Source organism: Diabrotica virgifera, chromosome 4, assembly GCF_917563875.1.
Source record: "Diabrotica virgifera virgifera chromosome 4, PGI_DIABVI_V3a".
Classification (NCBI taxonomy): Eukaryota; Metazoa; Arthropoda; class Insecta; order Coleoptera; family Chrysomelidae; genus Diabrotica; species Diabrotica virgifera.
The window spans coordinates 95,100,548-95,120,669 of NC_065446.1; the positions used below are offsets into that span (position 1 = coordinate 95,100,548).

Genomic DNA, 20,122 nt, shown 5'->3' on the forward strand with positions numbered 1-20,122 from the left:
TTGCCACCCACCTGTCTCTTAGCTGTTTGAACATTGAATTTAAGCGAAAAGCAATGTTTATCTGCGAAATAAACATTATTATCTGTTCTTCTGACAGCAGTAAAATATATTTTGAATTAACTTAATTACTTACATTCTTCTTTTTGTGTAAATTAATTTTAAAAAAAATTTGTACACCCTGTATAAATAATTATGTTAATGTTTATATTACTTAATAGACAATATTAAATAATCTATCAAATGAGCTATCACACAACCCCTACTCTCATTTAAAAAAAACATAGATTACGTCATCACGCCCAGATGGATGACGTCACTAGTATGACATATATGCCAAATGGTCATAATTTAAAAATAAAAATCGACCTGTCTCAGGGTTTCTCTCCAAATTCGCCCATTCTCGAGAAAATTAATTTATTCCAACTCAAACATCCTCACTGTATAAAATCAATGTCAATATTCGTTCGCATTTTTTATGCATGTATATCCACTAAAAAAGCTAGCTGGTTTCAACACTCTGGTGTCCAAATCTGTTAGTATTTGTAAATGTACTGTTTTTCCAAACCCGAACTCCTAACTGATTTCAACACCCTGGTGTCAACAAACGCTAGCATGTGTACCCTATTCCAACCTATCAATAATTGATAGGTTGATACACCAATATTATTTAATCAACAACTCAAAATATTCCCGATGACATGTCAAATATTTAAAACTGTCACTGTCTTGTCATCATATTTTATTTGACTCAGTGCGTTGTATGACAAAGATAGCGAATGTTCGATTTGGAAAATATCACCACGGACATGGTGTCCATTTTTTTCGAATCCTGAAAAAACTAATAAATATTTTTAAAAAATTTAAACGCAGAATGAAAGACTAAATTATTATCGAGGGCCGCAAGTCCCTTAGAATAAATAAAAAGTTTCTTGTCAATGAGATATTTGAAATTAAAAATCACACTACATTTTCTCTTAGTTTTCACCCCTGTAATTTATTAAAATAAACGTTATAGAAGTTTTCAGGGACTTTCGGCCCTCGGTAAGAACGTAATCTTTCAATCTGCGTTTAAATTTTTCAAAAATACTTATTAGTTTTCTCAGGATTCGAAAAAAATGAATCCCGATTTGAATAGCATTGCAGCCGAAAATACGTACCCATCCCCTTAAAGTGTTTGGCAAGTTTGATTTAAATACTGTTTGTAATCGACCATATGCTGCCCATGCTAAGGAACATCTTCTATATTTAAATTAGCCTTTAGGTTCAGCTTTGACAATTTTTTTTGCATATATAAGCCGGCGCATATATTGCATAATGTATCATGCATCCGATTCCTTCCAAATATAGAATTAATCAAAATTTGATTATTTTCGTAGGCATAATAAATCTTTGGCAATTGCAGTCAAAATAAACAATATTTTCGGATTAAAATATTTAGACGAATTCCACTAATCCTAAAAGTATAAATTGACTCAAAATAAATTATAAATAGTGTTTGTTTTTATTAATTTACTAGCCAATTTAAAATGCAAAACCATTCAATGGTTTATATTTGTAATTACCATAAGTAACTTATCACACTTTCTCAATGAAAATACTCACGCATTTCTTTCCATATCATATCAAATGTTTACAATACTCCGTACATACAGGCCCGCACTGGCTCGTGGAACTACCGTTCCTCTATCAATTGAGTATGGAGTTGTTTGAAAAAAAAAATAAATTACAACTCTACCATGTGTTATGAAAGACGGGAAGGCGATGAGAGGCCGACAAAAAAAATAAGGACACAGTAACCCTCAGGTATGCCCTTATCGGTAAAAATGACGGGAATGCAGAGACGGCACGAACTAGCCATGTAGTAGGGATCGAGATGGGTGTAGAAACTTACCACAGTTTGTGGGTTTTTTCACCAATAAACCTCTATAAATTAACTCCGTGCGCCATCTTGGTTAGAACTCAGAATGCGATACAATGGGGGTATGTGATTACATATATATACCTTTAGCCACCCATTTAAAAATTGAGTGGCAACCTTAACATTCTTAGCTGTTATTTGAACTTGCATGTTTATATTACACGACGGTTTTTAACTTAAGAAAGTGGCTACAGAGCATAATTATTAAGCATTTTTTTTTCTAGACTAAACACACTCAAACGAATGACACAAAAACTCGAGAAAGAATGCAGCCGAGTGCAGCTCTAACCAAAAGTTTTAAGGGATAGAAAATTATAATGCCAAATACTGCTATTAAAGTTTATGGATTTAAATTAAAAGTAAACTTAAAAAAAATTACAAATAATATTGATTTACTTTACATCCATTCTTCTTCTTTAAGTGCCACCTCCGCGACGGAGGTCGGCAATCATCATAGCTATTCGGACTTTAAAGACGGCTGCTTTGAAATTTCATTTGATGTACATGTACATTCGTATCATTCCCTCAGCCATGATATTCTACTTCTCCCTATGCTTCTTTTTCTTTGGATCTTTCCCTACATAATGAGTTGAAGCAAGTTGTATCTCTCGCCACGTGTAATATGTCCGATAGTGATGTAACGAATGTCATTTTTTGAACATTCGCGAATACGAATGCGAATATCTGCTACCGACATTCGCGAATGCAGATGCGAATGCAAATATTCAGTTTTTTTTTAATTTGTTCCTATTTTTGTAATGTTTTCTAAATTTACAATGAGAAGTTATTTGATATTTAGTGTAAATCAATCTGGATCCTAAGATGTATTACATAATACCAAATAATAAAATAACGAGAAGGCTCATATGTGATTATACGAAGTTAAGAGGAAACAGTAGCGATCAACAGGTAGCGAAAACGCGTTCCAAGATTGCGGCTGTAATTTTGAATATTTTTTAGAGATATTTGGCACACGTATTCGTAATATAATAAAGAATGGCGGTACAGAGCCCAATTTGAAAAATATATTAATATGTGGAAATTACTCTATAATTAAATACAATATTAAAAAAACGAGCCTGTACCGCCATTAAGAAGAACAAAAAAATACACTTTCTTCAAATAAACTTTTTTATCCGATGCCTAGATTTTGTGTCATTTTGGAACTAATAAAATTTTTTATTTCATTAGTAGTTCCAAAATGACACAAAATCTAGGCATCGGATAAAAAAGTTTATTTGAAGAAAGTGTATTTTTTTGTTCTTCTTAATGGCGGTACAGGCTCGTTTTTTTAATATTGTATTTAATTACAGAGTAATTTCCACATATTAATATATTTTTCAAATTGGGCTCTGTACCGCCATTCTTTATTATATTATGAATACGTGTGCCAAATATCTCGAAAAAATATTCAAAATTACAGCCGAAATCTTGGAACGCATTTTCGCTACCTGTTGATCGCTACTGTTTCCTCTTAAGTTACCTTTTCGTAATAAAACACGATTAGAAGTCAATAGATTTTGATTTTATTAATATTATGCTCAAATTATTTTTCTTTTCTGATATTCATATTCGCAAAACATTCGCACAAATTTCGCGAATGCGAATACGAATGCGAATATGCAAAAATATGCAAATATTCGCGAATGCGAATGCCAATACGAATATCGTTACATCACTATGTCCGAGATAATATTCCAATTTTCTGATTTTGATTGTATTTAAGACCATTTCTTTATTCATCTTTCTCAGAACCCCTTTGTGTGTGACTTGTTCTGTCCATGATATTTTCTTAATTCTTCTATACACCCACAACTCGAATGATTCCAGTTTTTTCACTGATGCCGCATTGAATGTCCAAGCTTGTATTCCATAAAACAAAGTCAAGAAAACGTAGCATCGAGCCAACCCAACTCTTAAGCCGATGCCGCACTGCAGGATGCTAGATGGTCGCTTAGAGGGTGGATCTTAAAAGTGGATGGTGGAGGGGCGCTGCATCCTGGACGCAGTGAAAGAGTGAAATAAAGTCAGAAGTCAGTATCCAACTGACTGCTGAGGAATCGTTTGTTTCATTTGTTACGTTACATTTGGTTTGTTTTTTAGCATATCGTCCTATTAGAGGTAAAACTCACTAACTACACTTTTCAAAAAGTGGAGAAAAATCGACTTAAAGGTACAGATTGTTTTTTAAATTCACCTGACTTTAATATTGGATTTTTTTACTGCAACTGCAAAGAATAAATAAAACAGATATTTTAAGCCATAGTTCGTCACATAGTGAGTCTGCTGGGTCCCAAATTGCCCTTCTTTTATCCACAGCACTTATTACGCTTTCCTCCATAGCCAGGCTCCCGGATGGAATATCAAACACGACTGATATGGGTGGATAGACGCCTGGCGATCCACCGGATGGTTAGATGGTACTGGGAAGCCACTGCGGCTACCGTCGTTTTGTTATTCGTGGTAAAAGTAGCTAGATGGTCGCCAGGCAGGCAACTACCATCCTACCAAACTTCCTGCAGTGTGGCATCGGCCTTAGCTCTAACTTCAAATCTCTGGTGCAGAGCACTCTTCTCATTTTGTTAAAATTTTCTCTAGCCTTATCTATTCTGCTTTTGATCTCCTGGAAGTAATCATTTGTTGAGCTCATCATTGTTCCAAGATCGTGACCAGACATCTCGTAACGCGAAAGTTTGTAGCCACACAAATTCTAACGGACAATTCGTAGGGGCGACAGTTCGTAACCGCGACACTTCGTAACTATACAATTTCGTAACGGACAATTCGTAACGTTTTAATTGAATTATTCTGTTTATTTTTGTTAACGTGGAAACTAACTTTTATTTCAGTTACAATTTAAATTACGTTTATCAATTTAACGAACGAGCATCAAGATAAACATTTTCAATACAATTATTGAAAGTTTTACTTCAATAAAATTTAAAATAATATTAAAATAAAACTTTTATTGAGACCAAGTTTCTGGTAACGCCTTTGTGGTTTCTATAATTTGCAAACCATACGAATGCTGAGGAAAGAAGGCTAGGGGAGATATGAATTTCATCTCACTTCCTGCCTGCTCAGCGTGGCAAAAATTCTAACGAAAACGTAAATAGATACAAATAAATAATAATTTTGCTGCAAAACGAAAACTAGAGCCGTCTTATATTTCAATTCATTCAGAGAGTGCCATAAACACCCTAACCGGTTTCATGCTCCTAAAGCTATCATCAGAGAGGGTATACATACATGACTTTCTCTGAATGAACTAAATCAAATCCAACTGCTAATTATTATTTATTTTTAACACATTTCATATTTCGTAGAGAAATAAATTTTTAAGATTGTCTTAAAATAAATATCATCTATCATAGTAATGTATATTGTATTAATTATCATAGTAAATACATTATTACTAAACTGTTTTTATTTATATCATTGTTTTTCACACTTACTTTTAATAGATAACTTTAAAGAGATAATTCAAGATATTTTTTTTTAAATTCTTTAGTTGTTAGGTCTGGATCCCGCGTATGAAAAAAAAGTTGATTAATAGCAAGCTGAAAATTTTTTAATAGCTTAAGGGTGTCTAGTCGGACAAACTTTGATGTATGGGAACACCGGAACAGGGGAAGTTTTATTTGTGGAACAGGTTAAAAATTTGAAACGTCAGACTACGAAAACGTCCCATGTATTTTGTCGGACAAAACTTCCAATTAATTTGTTACCCTTTCATTAAACTGTCCTGCAAAAATCAGACTGCTATTTATCACCAACTGGGCATTTTAATGAGTGGAACACGTAGAACATGTCAAATGACAGGAATTATGACAGGTGACAAATAGCAGTCTGATTTTTGCATGAGAGTTTAATTTAAGGGGGTAACAAATCAATTGAAAGTTCTGTCCGACAAAATACATGGGACGTTTTCGTGGTCTGACGTTCCAAATTTTTAACCTGTTCCACAATTTAAACTTCCTCTGTTCCACTGTTCCCATACATCAAAGTTTGTCTGACTAGACACCCTTAAGCTATTAACAATTTTTCAGCTTGCTGTTAATCAACTTTTTTTTCATACGCGGGATCCAGACCTATGTGATATTAATAAGAATATATGCAAAAATATATGTGAAATATATCTAAAAAGAAGTGGTCTTAATAAAAGTATCGTTACTTTTAATGTAAGAATGTATGCAAAATGATTTTTTTTATCAAATTCAGTAATACCTACTAAATTTGCTAAAAAAATAAATGTTGGTGCTACGAATTGTACCGTTACGAATATGTATAGTTACGAACTGTCGCAGTTACGAAGTGTCGGTGTTACGAACTGTCGCCGATACGAATTTTGTCTGTTACCATTTGTCGGGTTAGGAACTGTCGCGTTACTAGATGTAATGGATGGAACCTCCAAGATATGCATAATATGCGTCTACTCGTTTTACATTGGTTCAGTTTATGAGATTCTCGTTATTTCTTGGAGTTTTAGATATTCGCATAAATTTTGTCTTCTTGATGTTCATTGTTAGACGTATTGTTGGCCATATGCCGCTATTCTGTTCACAAGGCTCTGAAGATCTTCAATATTTTCGGCTAAAATGATGTGTCATCCGCATATCTAATGTTGTTAATTGGCACCTCCTCTAAAAGAATTGGCGATAGTTCCCATCCCTGTACGCATCCTAGAACGCATTAGGTTTTAAAAAAAGTTTTGATTTAAAAGCTTAAGATAGGGGGCCTGGCGTCTTACGTTTAGAGTTAAGGTTGACGCCTTTTTTGAGCTAGTCCGGCCCTGAGTACAGCACATATCTCCTAAAAATGTTGTTGCATTAACATTATGTAGTTCAAGAATTAGAAAACACTCATTACCATAAGTGTGATTATTTATATCAATTGAATGATTGTTCGCCAGAACGAGTCACTTCTAAACCAAAGTTAAATTATCTCTTATATTTTAGGAGCAATATGCTTCGCGGCACGCTGCAGTGGGTGCTCTGCTCACTCCCATGGACACCATCTTCGTAAAGAACGTCAAAGAGAGGAGTCCAGCTAGACAGGCCGGCTTACAAAGGGGTGATCGATTGATCGCTGTTAACGGTGTAGCAGTCAAAGATAGATCTTACTCCGAGGTGGTGCAATTGATCGTCAAGAGTCCAGAATATCTTCATCTGTTGGTGGTTCCTAAGGAAGAAGACGTTTTACAAAGGGTAAGTGTTACTGTTATACCATGACTACTATATTGCTTTTGGGAAAAACAACAATTTTAATAAATTGCAAAAGATTGATACGTTACATTATGTACAATACAGATTATCTCAACAAATAAAACCTTTTCTACCAGGCTCCTGTCCTGTCCCGTACTTTTCTATCTGTCCCGTCCCGCAGCTATTTTCGCTGTCGAAGCTAATGGTTTTCCTGCTTTCTCAAGAGTACTTTATAATAAGGCCACTAATTCAATCATCTCTTTTTTAGTCCATCAAGTTATCGTTAGCAAAACCAAAGATAAACTGGACAAATACATAAAGTAATATAGTATTATAATAAATAACTGTTATTTACAAATTGTCTTTTGAGGATTGTCCTAAAATGCTAAAGTGTCGTGTTGGGTCCAGCTGCCGATGTCGACTCAGTTGTCCATGTCGCCTCAGCTGTCCAGGTTCATCCTGGCAGGATCGCCATGTCTTTTAAGGGACGGAAAGGGAGCCAACTATCGGAACTAAGGAAACACTGACTCTAACTTATACTTTTATTTAAAGGTTTATAACATCCATAATCGTAAGGTTAGGAAGATGTTGTTTCACGGGGTAGTCATTCAGACACCCATCTCGCACAAATCCTAACTGTAATAACAATCTACTAATGAAATATTAATGCCTCTCTTTTACCCCTCTTCGGGCTTTTATATCAATCTTTATTTTGGACTTTGAAAGTAAACGGTACGTGAGTATCGTTACTTATTAGCGAGGTTACCTAAACAAACTCCATCAATCAAGCTTCGCTTTGTTTGTGATTATAGAAACAACATCTTCTGTATCGACCTAATTATGCTTAAATTATATACATATTTGGGATACATATTATATTATACAGTAAGGGTTTTTTCCCTTACTGTACAAGAGTGTATAACATAAGTGGCTGGATACAAACATGAGAACTCTTACCTGTAATTTAGGAATATCTTACACTACCGGTTCACAAAGCTATCCAAAGATACTAAGAATGTATTAATGAGATAAAATACAAATGGTTCAAACAACTAGGACATGAATACAAACAAAAGGACATGTTATACAAACTAGCAATGAATATTGGATCCAAACTTACATATGACACCGTTGCCATATCCTCAATTTTTTCATACTATCACATTACATAAAGTTACATTTAGAAAATAGTTTTGAAACACCAAAAAAGTAAAGTTTTGAAAAGTAAATAGTACAATATCAGTGTAAATACTGGATACAAAAAGCTCAAAAGAGGCATTTTAAATCGAAGTTAATTAAAATTGTTATAATTATATGAAGATCAACTGATAAATAAAAATGATAAATAAAGATAAATTGTATGAATAAAAAATGTTTTTAAATAAAAGATAATTTAAATGGTTATTATTAATTATTATTATTAATAGATAAATTAATTAAAATTTAAATTTTTTGTAGATTTCATTCAAAGTTAATTAAAATTGTTATACAAAATAACTGCTAAACAAGTTTTCCCAAAAATAGCCTTGGTTTCTATAACTTATTCAGACTACAAATATATATTTTAAACGTGCTTATACAATCTTATTATTTTTGTGCATTATACTATTGATTGAAATTTTACAAGAAATAAACAAAAAAGTGTGGCAACACTGTGACTCTCAAACATAATCTCAGATGCCAAATAAATGAAGGTTAGGTTCATTTCAGTCTGGTACAACCCGTCCGAAACAAAATAAAGATAAACAAACTCCTAGAGCTACAATATTACTTACTAGTTACAATGTCTTCTGAATGTCTGTGTGCACTATTGTCCACCCAAATCACTCTCACGTAGATCCTGACTGTAGAGGTGTGGGAATGTGGCAACCCTGAGGTCTAGGCTACCAGGAAACGATTTGAAAACTTCTGAAATATAAATGCACAGTAATTTCCTTGACGGAATTTTGAGAACTGCCAACAGATATGTGGCTTGGTCCACGTCTTAATTTACTCTGATCTGTGGACGGGTGCCCTTGTATTTGGGGAGTATTTTTTGAAACTAAATATATGTTTTTTATGTACACAAAAAGCGCTACACTGTTGTCATTTACATATTTATAATATTGGCAAATTATTGTTAAGAGTTGAGTTAAACTCTTATTGGCAAATTAAAAATATTTTTAAATATTTTATATGTTTGAATGGATTTATTCGAACAGGTCGAACAATGAAAATCCTTTCGCAGAGAATCAACTATTTTAATATGTAACACAGAAAAATCAAATTTAGACCATCACATGAAATTTACTAATCCTTCCTTTTCTCCTTCAGAAAACAGTAAAATTTTTACATAACATTCCAAACAAAATTTTTGGATAACTGAACCTTTTAGAAGCTCCTAAAATATCGAAGGAAATGAAATGGAACCCCGATTGTTGCTTAAACACAATTTTATCTCAATTTTAACAGAACTATAAATAAGTTTTTCACCTATTAATTGCTTTAATGAGTTATGGCCATATTATTTCACAATTATTTCATTTACTTTATTTTTATATTTATTCTTAAAAATCTTCTTCTTTACGTGCCATCTCCGCGACGAAGGTTGGCAATCATCATTGCTATTCTAACTTTTGACACTACAGCCCGAAAGAGTTCAATTGAGCTGCATCCAACCAAACCATTCTCTGAGATTTCTCAGCTAGGACATTTTTCTCCTACCTTCCTTGAATCTTTCCCTGCATAATCAATTTTAGGAGTTCATATCAGTATAACACCACGTGTTATATGACCCAAGTATTGAAGTTTTCTTATTTTGATGGAATCCAGTATCTCCCTGCTGTTCTGTATTCTCCTTAGTACTTCCTCATTGGTTATTCTGTCTGTCCAGGAGATTCTCAGCATTCTTCGATACGTCCTCATCTCAAATGCTTCCAATCTATTGAGGCATTGTTTATTAAGAGTCAATGTCTCCACAACATACAAAAGAACAGAAAATACATAACATTTTATTACTCGCTTTCTAAGATTTAGGCTGAGGTCTCTACTACATAATATTTGTTTCATATTAGTGAATGCACTTCTAGCCTTTTCTATTCTAATTCGTATTTCTTTGGTATAATCGTTTGTTTCACTAATGTTTATCCATAAATAATTATAATTCTGAACTCGTTCTATCGTCTTATTATTTACGTGTAGATTGATGTTTCTAATATTTTTCTTTGATATAACCATGCATTTTGTTTTCTTTATGTTTAGTGACAGACCAAATTCTTCACTCGTTGCAACAATCTTATCTAAAATTATTTGTATATCTGTAATATTCTCCAAAATAATGTTCGTAAAAATATTAGTTACTGTGGAATAATTTTACCCAAATATGTTAAAATATAAAACTTTTTATGCACATCGCAATAAACAAATGTAAAATTAAAAAAAAAATACATCTACTTGTGCACTTATTCTCATTCTACTGAATACTGAAATGCTGTTTATAATAAACATTACTCAATGAGAATAATATAGTAAACTACAAAAAAAGGCTGATATGATTTTTTTATTATTAGACGTGTAAATCTAAAATTCTGATGTTTATAACTGTTTTACTGAAAAAATATTACAAATATAATACAATAAAAATTATAATTCAGTTTACTAAGGCCTAAAATATCTATGGAAAACTTTTCTTTAAATTTAAACAAATTTTAAGGGTTGAAAAAAAAAAATAAAATATTCAGTGGTCTATTCGCCGTGTGCAAGTACTTGGAGGGGATACGAGAAACGAATACGAATAGCGGAGAAATCTTGCAACTTTCTTAAATAATTCATATTGTCAATTGAAATTGTCAAATTGACTTATATTTAATATCTACTGCCAATGAAGAAGAAAAATTATATGTTGCTCCACAATATTGATATGATATGCAATTATTATATATATTTTTTATTTGATACACTTTTTACATTTGCATGTAACAATTTGCATTTGTGTGTTTTATTGGCACTGGTTTAAGCAACCAACTGGCCAGTCAATTACATGATGATTTTTTAGACTATAACTTATCACTAACTCAGGGGAGTAATGTGTGTGTTAAGTAAGTGTCTTGTTACTTTGCAAAGTCGACGTCATTGTCTTTGCAAGGAGACGCTAATTGTATCCGAACGTCTGCGATCCCTCCGGTGAGTACCGATCCCACAAGGACAGAAAATATTTTCATTTATTAATTTATAATAAACGAAAAATTTCTGACCCTGGTGAGATTCGAACTCACGACCATTCGGACCTTTCGATCCAAGGGTAGGCGCTCTTACCCTTGAGCCACAGAGGGGGGTATATTTTGCTTGTAGTAGTGCATTCTAATAATTAATTTTATTTACTACATACAATTGTTTACCTTTTAATAACATAACCTTAATATTAGATACTTTTTCTTCTTATAATTTTTTTGGGCTATGGCCTTGACAATTACCCAGCAACCAGGACTAATATAATTGGCCAATATAATTAAAAGCTAAAAATGTAGCTGAGCTATGAAACCGTGTTGCTTTTCCGAACTTACACGGTCCCAATAAATAGTAGGTACGCTGGCCTGTATAAATCAACAAAGAAATTCGTTTTGAAAACGTATTATATATGTATTTTTTTTTAAATGTACCAGTACATATAATATGTAAAATTCAAAAGAAAATGCATATGCACTTTAGCATATTTGTCTGACACTGCTTATTACTAAAATGATTGTAATTAATTTCTCTACGTATGCTTCTTTTAGTTCTTCGCCGAGACAGCCTACAATCCAGCGTCCAATCAACAAGTGTATCCAGAAGCTCCTCCATTCGATAAACACACAGCTCAACAAATCATATCTAAACGTCTAGCCAACGTGCCCACGGAAAGATTCCAGGTCGATGCCATCTCTTGGAAGTCTCTACAACAGCAACCGTACGCGCTAGCAGCAGACCCAATTCAAAGAGTTGGTTACGAAAGGCCACAGCACAGCGCCGAAAATCTGTATTATAACGTTCCTAGACGAAGAGTTCAGCAAGAGATCTACGCAGAGATTCATCCTCATGATACAGAAAGGATTGCAAGGTCTAGGGCCGCACCCCAGGTAAGTTTTAGAATTTTTACCGTTAAGTAATATAGTTTTTAGTTGTTTATAGTTTATACTAGGTTGTTCAATAAGTCTTGCGGTTCGCCAAGAGAAAGCGTCGCTACTAGCCTAATTTTTTTTGTTATGTTGGTACACTCTTCATATGAACGTATGTGTATTTTTTTACAAGCCATGTAGTATCGATGTGTCAACGTCAACGTCAAAACAACAATAATAACGCTAACGCGCAAGCGTCAAGATCAATGATGATGTCGAAATGTGATCTCGACAGGGCTTATACAGGGTGTCTAGAAACTCTACCGACAAACGAAGACAGGAGATTCCTCAGATAATTTTTAATTTTTAATTCACCTAGTCCGAAAATGCTTGCCAAGGGAGCTAGAGCTCTTTGAAGATGGCGTCATGAAATTAGTTTTTCTTAAATACCTCCAGAACGCTTCTAATTAGAAAAACGAAAATTGGTATGCATATTTACTTTTCAGAGATGAATCGATTCCATCAATTGCAAATTTCTAGTAAAGGTCATAGGCGTCCGTTTTGGGTAGAGCAACGGGTATTTTATCGCATAACTTTTTTGTCCTTAACTTTTATGCATTTTTGACACCGGAGTATCAAATTGTAAGGTATTCTAGTACTAAAAGGTACTCTTGCTTTAAGTCGGTAGGACACACCGTTTTCTAGAAAAATCGATTTGAAAGTTTTTCGTTTTTGGAGTTTGAAAAAAAATTGAAAGAACTTTTCAACAAAAAACGAAGTATTTTACCAACATAAAGTAAGAGTAACTTTTAGAATACCTCATAATTGAATAATCTAGTGTCAAAAATGCTCAAAAATTCAAGACAAAAAAGTTATGCTATAAAATTAATAACTGTTGACCTACCCAAAACGGACGCCTATGACCAGTACTAGAAATTCGCAATTAATGAAATCGATTTATCTCTAGAATATAAATAAATGTACCAGTTTTCGTCTTTCTAAACAGTTTTTTAAAATTTTTTTTTATAATTCAAAAAGCGAAAAATTTTCAAATCGATTTTTCTAGAAAACGGTGTGTCCTACCGATTTAAAACAAGAGTACCTTTTAGTACTACTAGAATACTTCACACTTTAATAATCCAGTGTCAGAAATGCACAAAAGTTAAAGATAAAAAAGTTATGCGATAAAATAGCCGTTGCCCTACCCAAAACGGACGCCTATGATCGGTACTAAAATTTGCAGTGGATGGATTAGATTTATATCATGAAGATAAATACGCGTACCAATTTTTGTTTTTCTAAATAGAAGCGTTCTGGAGGCATTTAAGAAAAACTAATTATAAGACGCCATCTTCAAAGAGCTCTGGCTCCCTTAGGATGCATTTTCGGACTAAGTGAATTGGGTTAAATTATCTTAAAATTATCTGAAGAATCTCCTGTCTTCGTTTGTCGGTAGAGTTTCTGGACACCCTGTATAGTCGAAATAGTCCAGAAAGCCACTGCGCATCCGCTAGGAAAAATATTCCGATTCGGATTTTTTGCACAATCTTATTCAAAAAGGACCCCTTTTATTTAACAAATTTGCATGTTGCCAGGACCAAAAGTGGGTCAAAAATTTTTTAAACGTTTTTTTTGTTTTTTTCCTAAAATTATTTTTTTTGCATGGAACAATTTTTTTTTAGGTTTTTTGGATCATTCCAAACCGAAAAGGTCTTTAGTGACTTTTCTCTAAAGTTGATAGTTTTTGACATATAAGCGATTAAAAATTGAAAAATTGCGAAATCGGCCATTTTTAACCTTAAAAAACTATATGAAAAACTTAAAATTTGAATGTAAGGTAGGTAGATATTCTTTAAACATCGGTTGATGAAATCCCGAAGAGTTTTTTGCAATACAATATTCAAAACTTTGTTTTTTAATTTCTAATCACGCGTACGCGACACTATTTTCCACCGTTGCATGTGTATACAGTATGGTGCAAATGAAAGGAATAAATTCGTTATTTCGTAAACCGGCGACTTTAAAACCCGAAACAGGTCGATTTTTATTTTTAAGTTATGATATTGTGGCATATATGGTATACTAGTGACGTCATCCGTCTGGGCGTGATGACGTAATCGATGATTTTTTAAATGAGAATAGGGGTCGTGTGGTAGCTCATTTGAAAGGTTCTTCAATTCTCTATTCAGTAATGTAAACATTTACATAATTATTTATACAGGGTGTCCAAAAATTTTTTATTAAATTAAATTATTTGACAAAAAAAACGAAGTAGAAGGACACCCTGTATAAATAATTATATAAATGTTTATATTACTGAATGGAGAATTGAAGAACCTTTCAAATGAGCTAGCACACGACCCTAATTCTCATTTAAAAAAATCATCGATTACGTCATCACGCCCAGATGGATGACGTCACTAGTATACCATATATGCCACAATATCATAACTTAAAAATAAAAATCGACCTGTTTCGGGATTTTTCCTTAAAGTAGCCAGTTTACGAAATAACGAATTTATTCCTTTCATTTGCACCATACTGTCGGTGGAAAATAGTGTCGCGCACGCTTGATTAGCAATTAAAATACAAAGGAGTTTTGAATATTGTATTGCAAAAAACATTAGAGAAATGTCACTAAAGGCCTTTTCTGTTTGGAATGATCCAAAAAAACTTTGTTCCATGCAAAAAAAATAATTTTAGGAAAAAAACAAAAAAAAAAAACGTTTAAAAAATTTTTGACCCACTTTTGGTCCTGGCAACATGCAAATTTGTTAAAAGGGGTCCTTTTGGAGTAAGATTGTGCAAAAAATCCGAATCGGAATATTTTTCCTAGCGGATGCGCAGTGGCTTTCTGGACTAAAATCAATTTCTACTCAACGTTCTGATAGTTAGTAGAGGTCTAGATGAGTTACAGAATACCAATTCCTACAAATTCCGATCTGACTTGCTGACCTCTATTCGATTTCTCATTTCTATTCGATTTGTAGTTACAGAATAGGACTGATTGTCTCGGCGGTTAGTTAAATTGTTAAATAATTGTTTTTCGAGTATTACGCGATGCGTGGATATATACCTGCCCAAGCGATTTGCAATTTCAATTGGACGTTTTCGAATCTGCCCCCCCCCCCCTCCTTCAGCCGTCTAAGAGGGATAATTTTTCGATATTCCTTACTCACGGATGGAAATATGTTACATAATGGTACGCTTTCATAAGTTTTCAAAAAGCCGTAAAAGGATTTCAAAGCGTCATGAGACTCTCAGTAGCGCCGGTTGTTGGGGAGTTAAAAAAGAAAAAAAGAAAATTAAAAAAAAGTTAATAAGAAAAGTCGAAAAATAATACATTAAAACATGTATTATTTTTCACCTAGTCCAACTTCAAATTTTGAAGACAGACAGTTCTTTGGAAAAGCAAGCTGTGATTGTTAATATATCACACAATATGATAGTCATCGCCTGATAAGATGTCTAAGAGTTTTATGTTACATTGAAATATAGAAACCCAATTAATACTTTTGAATTCTGTTTATTTTAGGTTCCATTATACAAGAAAATGGGCCGCAGGGCAAGTGAAGGAAACATCCTGTCAGATTCAGAGCATTACAATCAAGAATACAGTAGTCTACAACCAGTAAGTCAGGACAACTACAACAACATGAAGACTGTATACAAGAGTAGTAACTACATGCCCGAAGCAAACGACATGTCAAAGAATCCCAGCTGTAGACATAGCATCGAAGTCGAGAGGAGAAGAGAATCAACGTCTTCCCTCTCGTCTTCGATAACAGATGGCAGTAAAGATAGCGTGACCTCCTATGGTTCTAATCTAACATTAACAGGGCATGAAACTGATGATTCGGCTATAATGGACCGCTTTAGGAAAAGCGTCCAACAGAAAGAAGAATTCCTAAGAACACCTGTAAACGTTGTGGACCAATCCGATGTTAGGAAAGAATTTTACAGTAGGCCTAAAAAGATGGAGAAACAAGTATGGCCTCCGAATGAAAGGGACAAACCCTCCGAACGAAATTCGAAACCGAGCCACCAGAATTTTATGAGAGTCAAAAACGATATCGATAATGAACGAGATCTCAGTGGAGGAACTAATCAGAACGGTTATCCGGTACAAGGTGGGGCTGTTAGCAATATGCCTCAACAAAGGGGTGTCACTTCTCCGAAAGAAAGGGAAAATGTGGGTTTGCAGAGAATCTACGAGGCGGCCATGGCTCCCACTGGTTTTGACAACATGGAAAGTTTTAATGGATCTGCAGTCGATGATGCGTATTATGACGACAGAAAGTGAGTATATTTTTACTTAGGCTAAGGGCACACGGGCGATAATTTACGGCGCCGTAAGAGCAGTAAACCTGACGAGGCATTTGACTAACCAATTGTAGATGAAAGCGCGGTTTCACACACTAAGATTTTTGAACGTGCGATGTTTGAAATGCACGATGACATTCCAATAGTGGCTTGAGAACCTTTCTCCTTTCACCGCCCTTCACCGAACGTTTCAAGCCATTGCACGTTCAAAATTCTTAGTGTGTGAAACCGCGCTTAGAGTTTTTTTATTCGATCTCAAAATCGTCAAACTAATTTGGCTGAATTTTTCTTAATTTTGGAATTTCACTTTTTGCTAATGAAAGCCAGTAAGACCCTTATAGGAGTCATTAAACCGATTTGGCTGTTTATTTGGTTATAACTTATTTTCATCTGTACCATGGTCCAATGTGGTCCGTAGGACGTCTCCTGGTAGTTAGTGGAATGTACCTTGTCGAAGATCCGAACTTCCCCACCCAAGCTGTCCTGTGTGGAGTATTTCCGAAAGTCACAGTTAGAGACACGGAAAAGGCAACGTTAGCGGGAAACTTAAAAAATGTGTTGTCGATAGAGATGTTGAAAAAGCATGTATTCGTTACAAAGTACTCGTTACTTACGAATACCGAAAGTATCGATTACTATACAGAGAGGCAAATCGTTACTTTGATTACTTTGATTACTCTGATTACTTCGTTACTTCGTACTAATCGTATCAGAGCGAGTAACGACTATTGTATCTACTTTTATTACTTCGTACCAATCGTATCAGAGCGAGTAACAACTGTTGTATCTACAACCAGTACACTTGATTCCTTTGTACCAATCGTATCCCAGCGAGTAACGGACGGGACCGGTATTTTACGAGTGTTATCGAATATCGTTATCGGCATGAAGCGTTTTGCGTTTTAAGGGTGTGAGGGTGAGAAATACGATTCTCGATATGATTACTGGTACTCAAATACAAAAGTAACAAAAGTAATAATAGTAGTCAAATCATTTTTATCCGTTAACCAGATCGGTGAAGGTCGTTGTTATATGGAAATACCTATACAAAATACCTACCTACTGAGAAATACGATTCTCGATATGATTACCGGTACTCAAATACAAAAGTAACAAAAGTAATCATAGTAATCAAATGTTGTTCTGAAGCTATTTCCTTGTGGCATTTTTATGATTAATTATTTATATGGCTTATTTCCCGTATAAATAATTAATCATAGTAATCAAAGTAACGAATCCTGTAAATGATTACTTTATACAAAACTAACTAATTTGTAACGAATACTCGAAAGTAACTATAATCAACGTCACTACTTGTCGATAACAGAGTTCCTATATTGGATAAAAATATTAAACTAATTAGGCAATTAAAATGTCAACTAGACTGTCAACATTTAGAAACATTTACATTGTGGTGATATCGACAGATCCTAGAAATATCACGGGTTTCGCACTCTTCCAACGAAGGTGTTCATCTTCTTCTTCTTTATGAGCAATTATGCTTGTTCATTGGCGGATTGATACCTTTATCGAAGGTTCTCCCCATTCTGGTTATGTGGTTATTCCATTCTTCTTTTTTTTCATTTAGTGTCCATTCGTTTATACATTGTACGTTACATTGTCTTCTAATTTTTTACTCCTCTTTCGATCTCAGGGTATTTTCTGTAATTCTTCTCAGTACTCTCATCTCTGCCGTTTCCAGTAGTCTTTGTGTTGGGGCTGTATCGGGTCTTGTTTCTGATGCATATGTCATTATTGGTCTTACAAGATACAAGATATGTGGTTACATACGCTATATACTGTGAGAATACTGCGAAATCTGAGTTGATATCTATACGTGATATATATGGGGAAATAAACACTAAAACAGTCACTACACACTATCTTATTACATTATCTGAAACAGAAACTAACAAGCTGTTCAAATCGTGGATTAGATCATTTCAGGGATGATGATTTTTACAAAAACTGGACATCTGGACCTCAGAATGTCACATGAATTATTACATAACAAACCATTTGTGTTCTCCGTTTCTTAAAAAATATTGAGTCAGCTGATATAATATTTGCGTTGATGTTCATAAATTTACAGATACAGTATATTATTTAATCGTTTTTAGGGTATACTCACCTCCTCTTCAAATAGTCTCCCGAAGAGCAAAAGATTTCGAATCGGGACGACCTCTACCCGACGACGATCCGGTTCAGGCGAATCGAACCAATTTTTCGCGAAGCGAGTTGGCGAGACTCAGCAACAAAAAGTTAGTTCCTAACGTCACCGAAATGGCGCAAGACTATGAAATCAAAGCTTCGGAGCCTAGGAAGGATCCCAGTTTGACGTCTACAAATTCGTCGAGCTCAATTTTGAAAAGGATACAGCGGGATAGCAGGTCTTTAGATAGTTCAGGTGAGTTGGTTTTAATTCGGCAGACATAGAGTCATAATAGATTTTGTAAGTCGATGAAGTATTGTCTTTTACAATTGTAGTGGTATAAAATTGGTGTAACGTTAACAAAAATATTAAAATAATAGTATGTATTTATCATTACATTTGAGTATCAATCTCTTATCCGACTCCTCCTACGTCGCGTTAATTCTATAAGTTCGCCCTGTCACAGATATATTAAGCAAGATCTTTCGCAAATAAAGTATCAGGATATTTCTTTCGAGTAAATTTAACTTTTAGTTCCTGTCGATCCCAGAAAGCACTCAAATGCAACTTTCTGTCTCTCTCTCTCTCTCTCTCTCTCTCTCTCTCTCTCTCTCTCTCTCTTTGTCTCTCTCTCTTTTTGTCTCTCTCTCTTTCTCTCTCTCTCTTTGTATGTCTCTCTCTCTCTCTTTGTATGTCTCTCTCTCTCTCTCTCTTTGTATGTCTCTCTCTCTCTTTGTGTCTCTCTCTCTCTCTCTCTCTTTGTCTCTCTCTCTCTCTCTCTCTTTCTCTCTCCCTCTCTCTTTGTGTCTCTCTTATGGCGCTACAGCTCGAGTCACTCCTCGGCCTCCTCAAGCAAGACACGTTGTTTTATCCCTGTTTAGGCCTAGACCTCTTCAGGGTACGAGGTCTTCGTTTCAGGAGCGTGGTATGAGGCGTTTAGAATAAACGCAAGTGGAGAAGCAAAATTGATAGTGGAGTGGGGGGCCTTAGAAGGTGAATGGATGTTACTGTTATGTTAGCACAGAAGCTAAGGAGAAAGTGATGGTGAAAGTAGAGTTGTGACAACCTTTTACAACCAGCAAGACCAACGTGGATATAGCTGTTACTTGTTTTTAGGAACGGCTCTTGGATCAGCGTTTAGGGATGCAGCTTATGATTAACTGCGATATATTAGTGGGATTTGGTCTAGTATGTCGTAGTACTCATCAGGAAGTTCGATTCTGGCCAATTGTAGAAGATTGGCTGGAGGGAATGGAACTTTATTCTTGGGTATCCTGGTGAGTCTATTTCCGCGCCTATTGCAAGGTGTTTTTAGGAGGTTTTTGGCTCTGGTGTTGGAGCCGTTGATTGTACGTTGTACGTACTTGCTGACGAGAGAACGGCCTCCTAAGCATCCGCCTCCAAGTATATCTCTGTCCCTGGCTGCTCTCCTCCAGTGATCCACCCTCAATAT

The 20,122-nt window shown here is 34.7% G+C and overlaps 1 protein-coding gene across 10 annotated transcripts in view; it reads left to right on the top strand.

The window, feature by feature from the left end:
- LOC114326081 (rho GTPase-activating protein 21-B) overlaps positions 1 to 20,122 on the top strand; it is an 811,276-nt gene that overhangs the window by 578,694 nt on the left and 212,460 nt on the right. For all 10 annotated transcript variants that reach the window (XM_028274292.2, XM_028274294.2, XM_028274293.2 and 7 more), the window contains 4 exons: positions 6,877 to 7,125; positions 11,877 to 12,215; positions 15,730 to 16,493; positions 18,638 to 18,924. In XM_028274292.2, the coding sequence (XP_028130093.1) occupies positions 6,877 to 7,125; positions 11,877 to 12,215; positions 15,730 to 16,493; positions 18,638 to 18,924 (1,639 nt within the window). The remainder of the gene's footprint in view (positions 1 to 6,876; positions 7,126 to 11,876; positions 12,216 to 15,729; positions 16,494 to 18,637; positions 18,925 to 20,122) is intronic.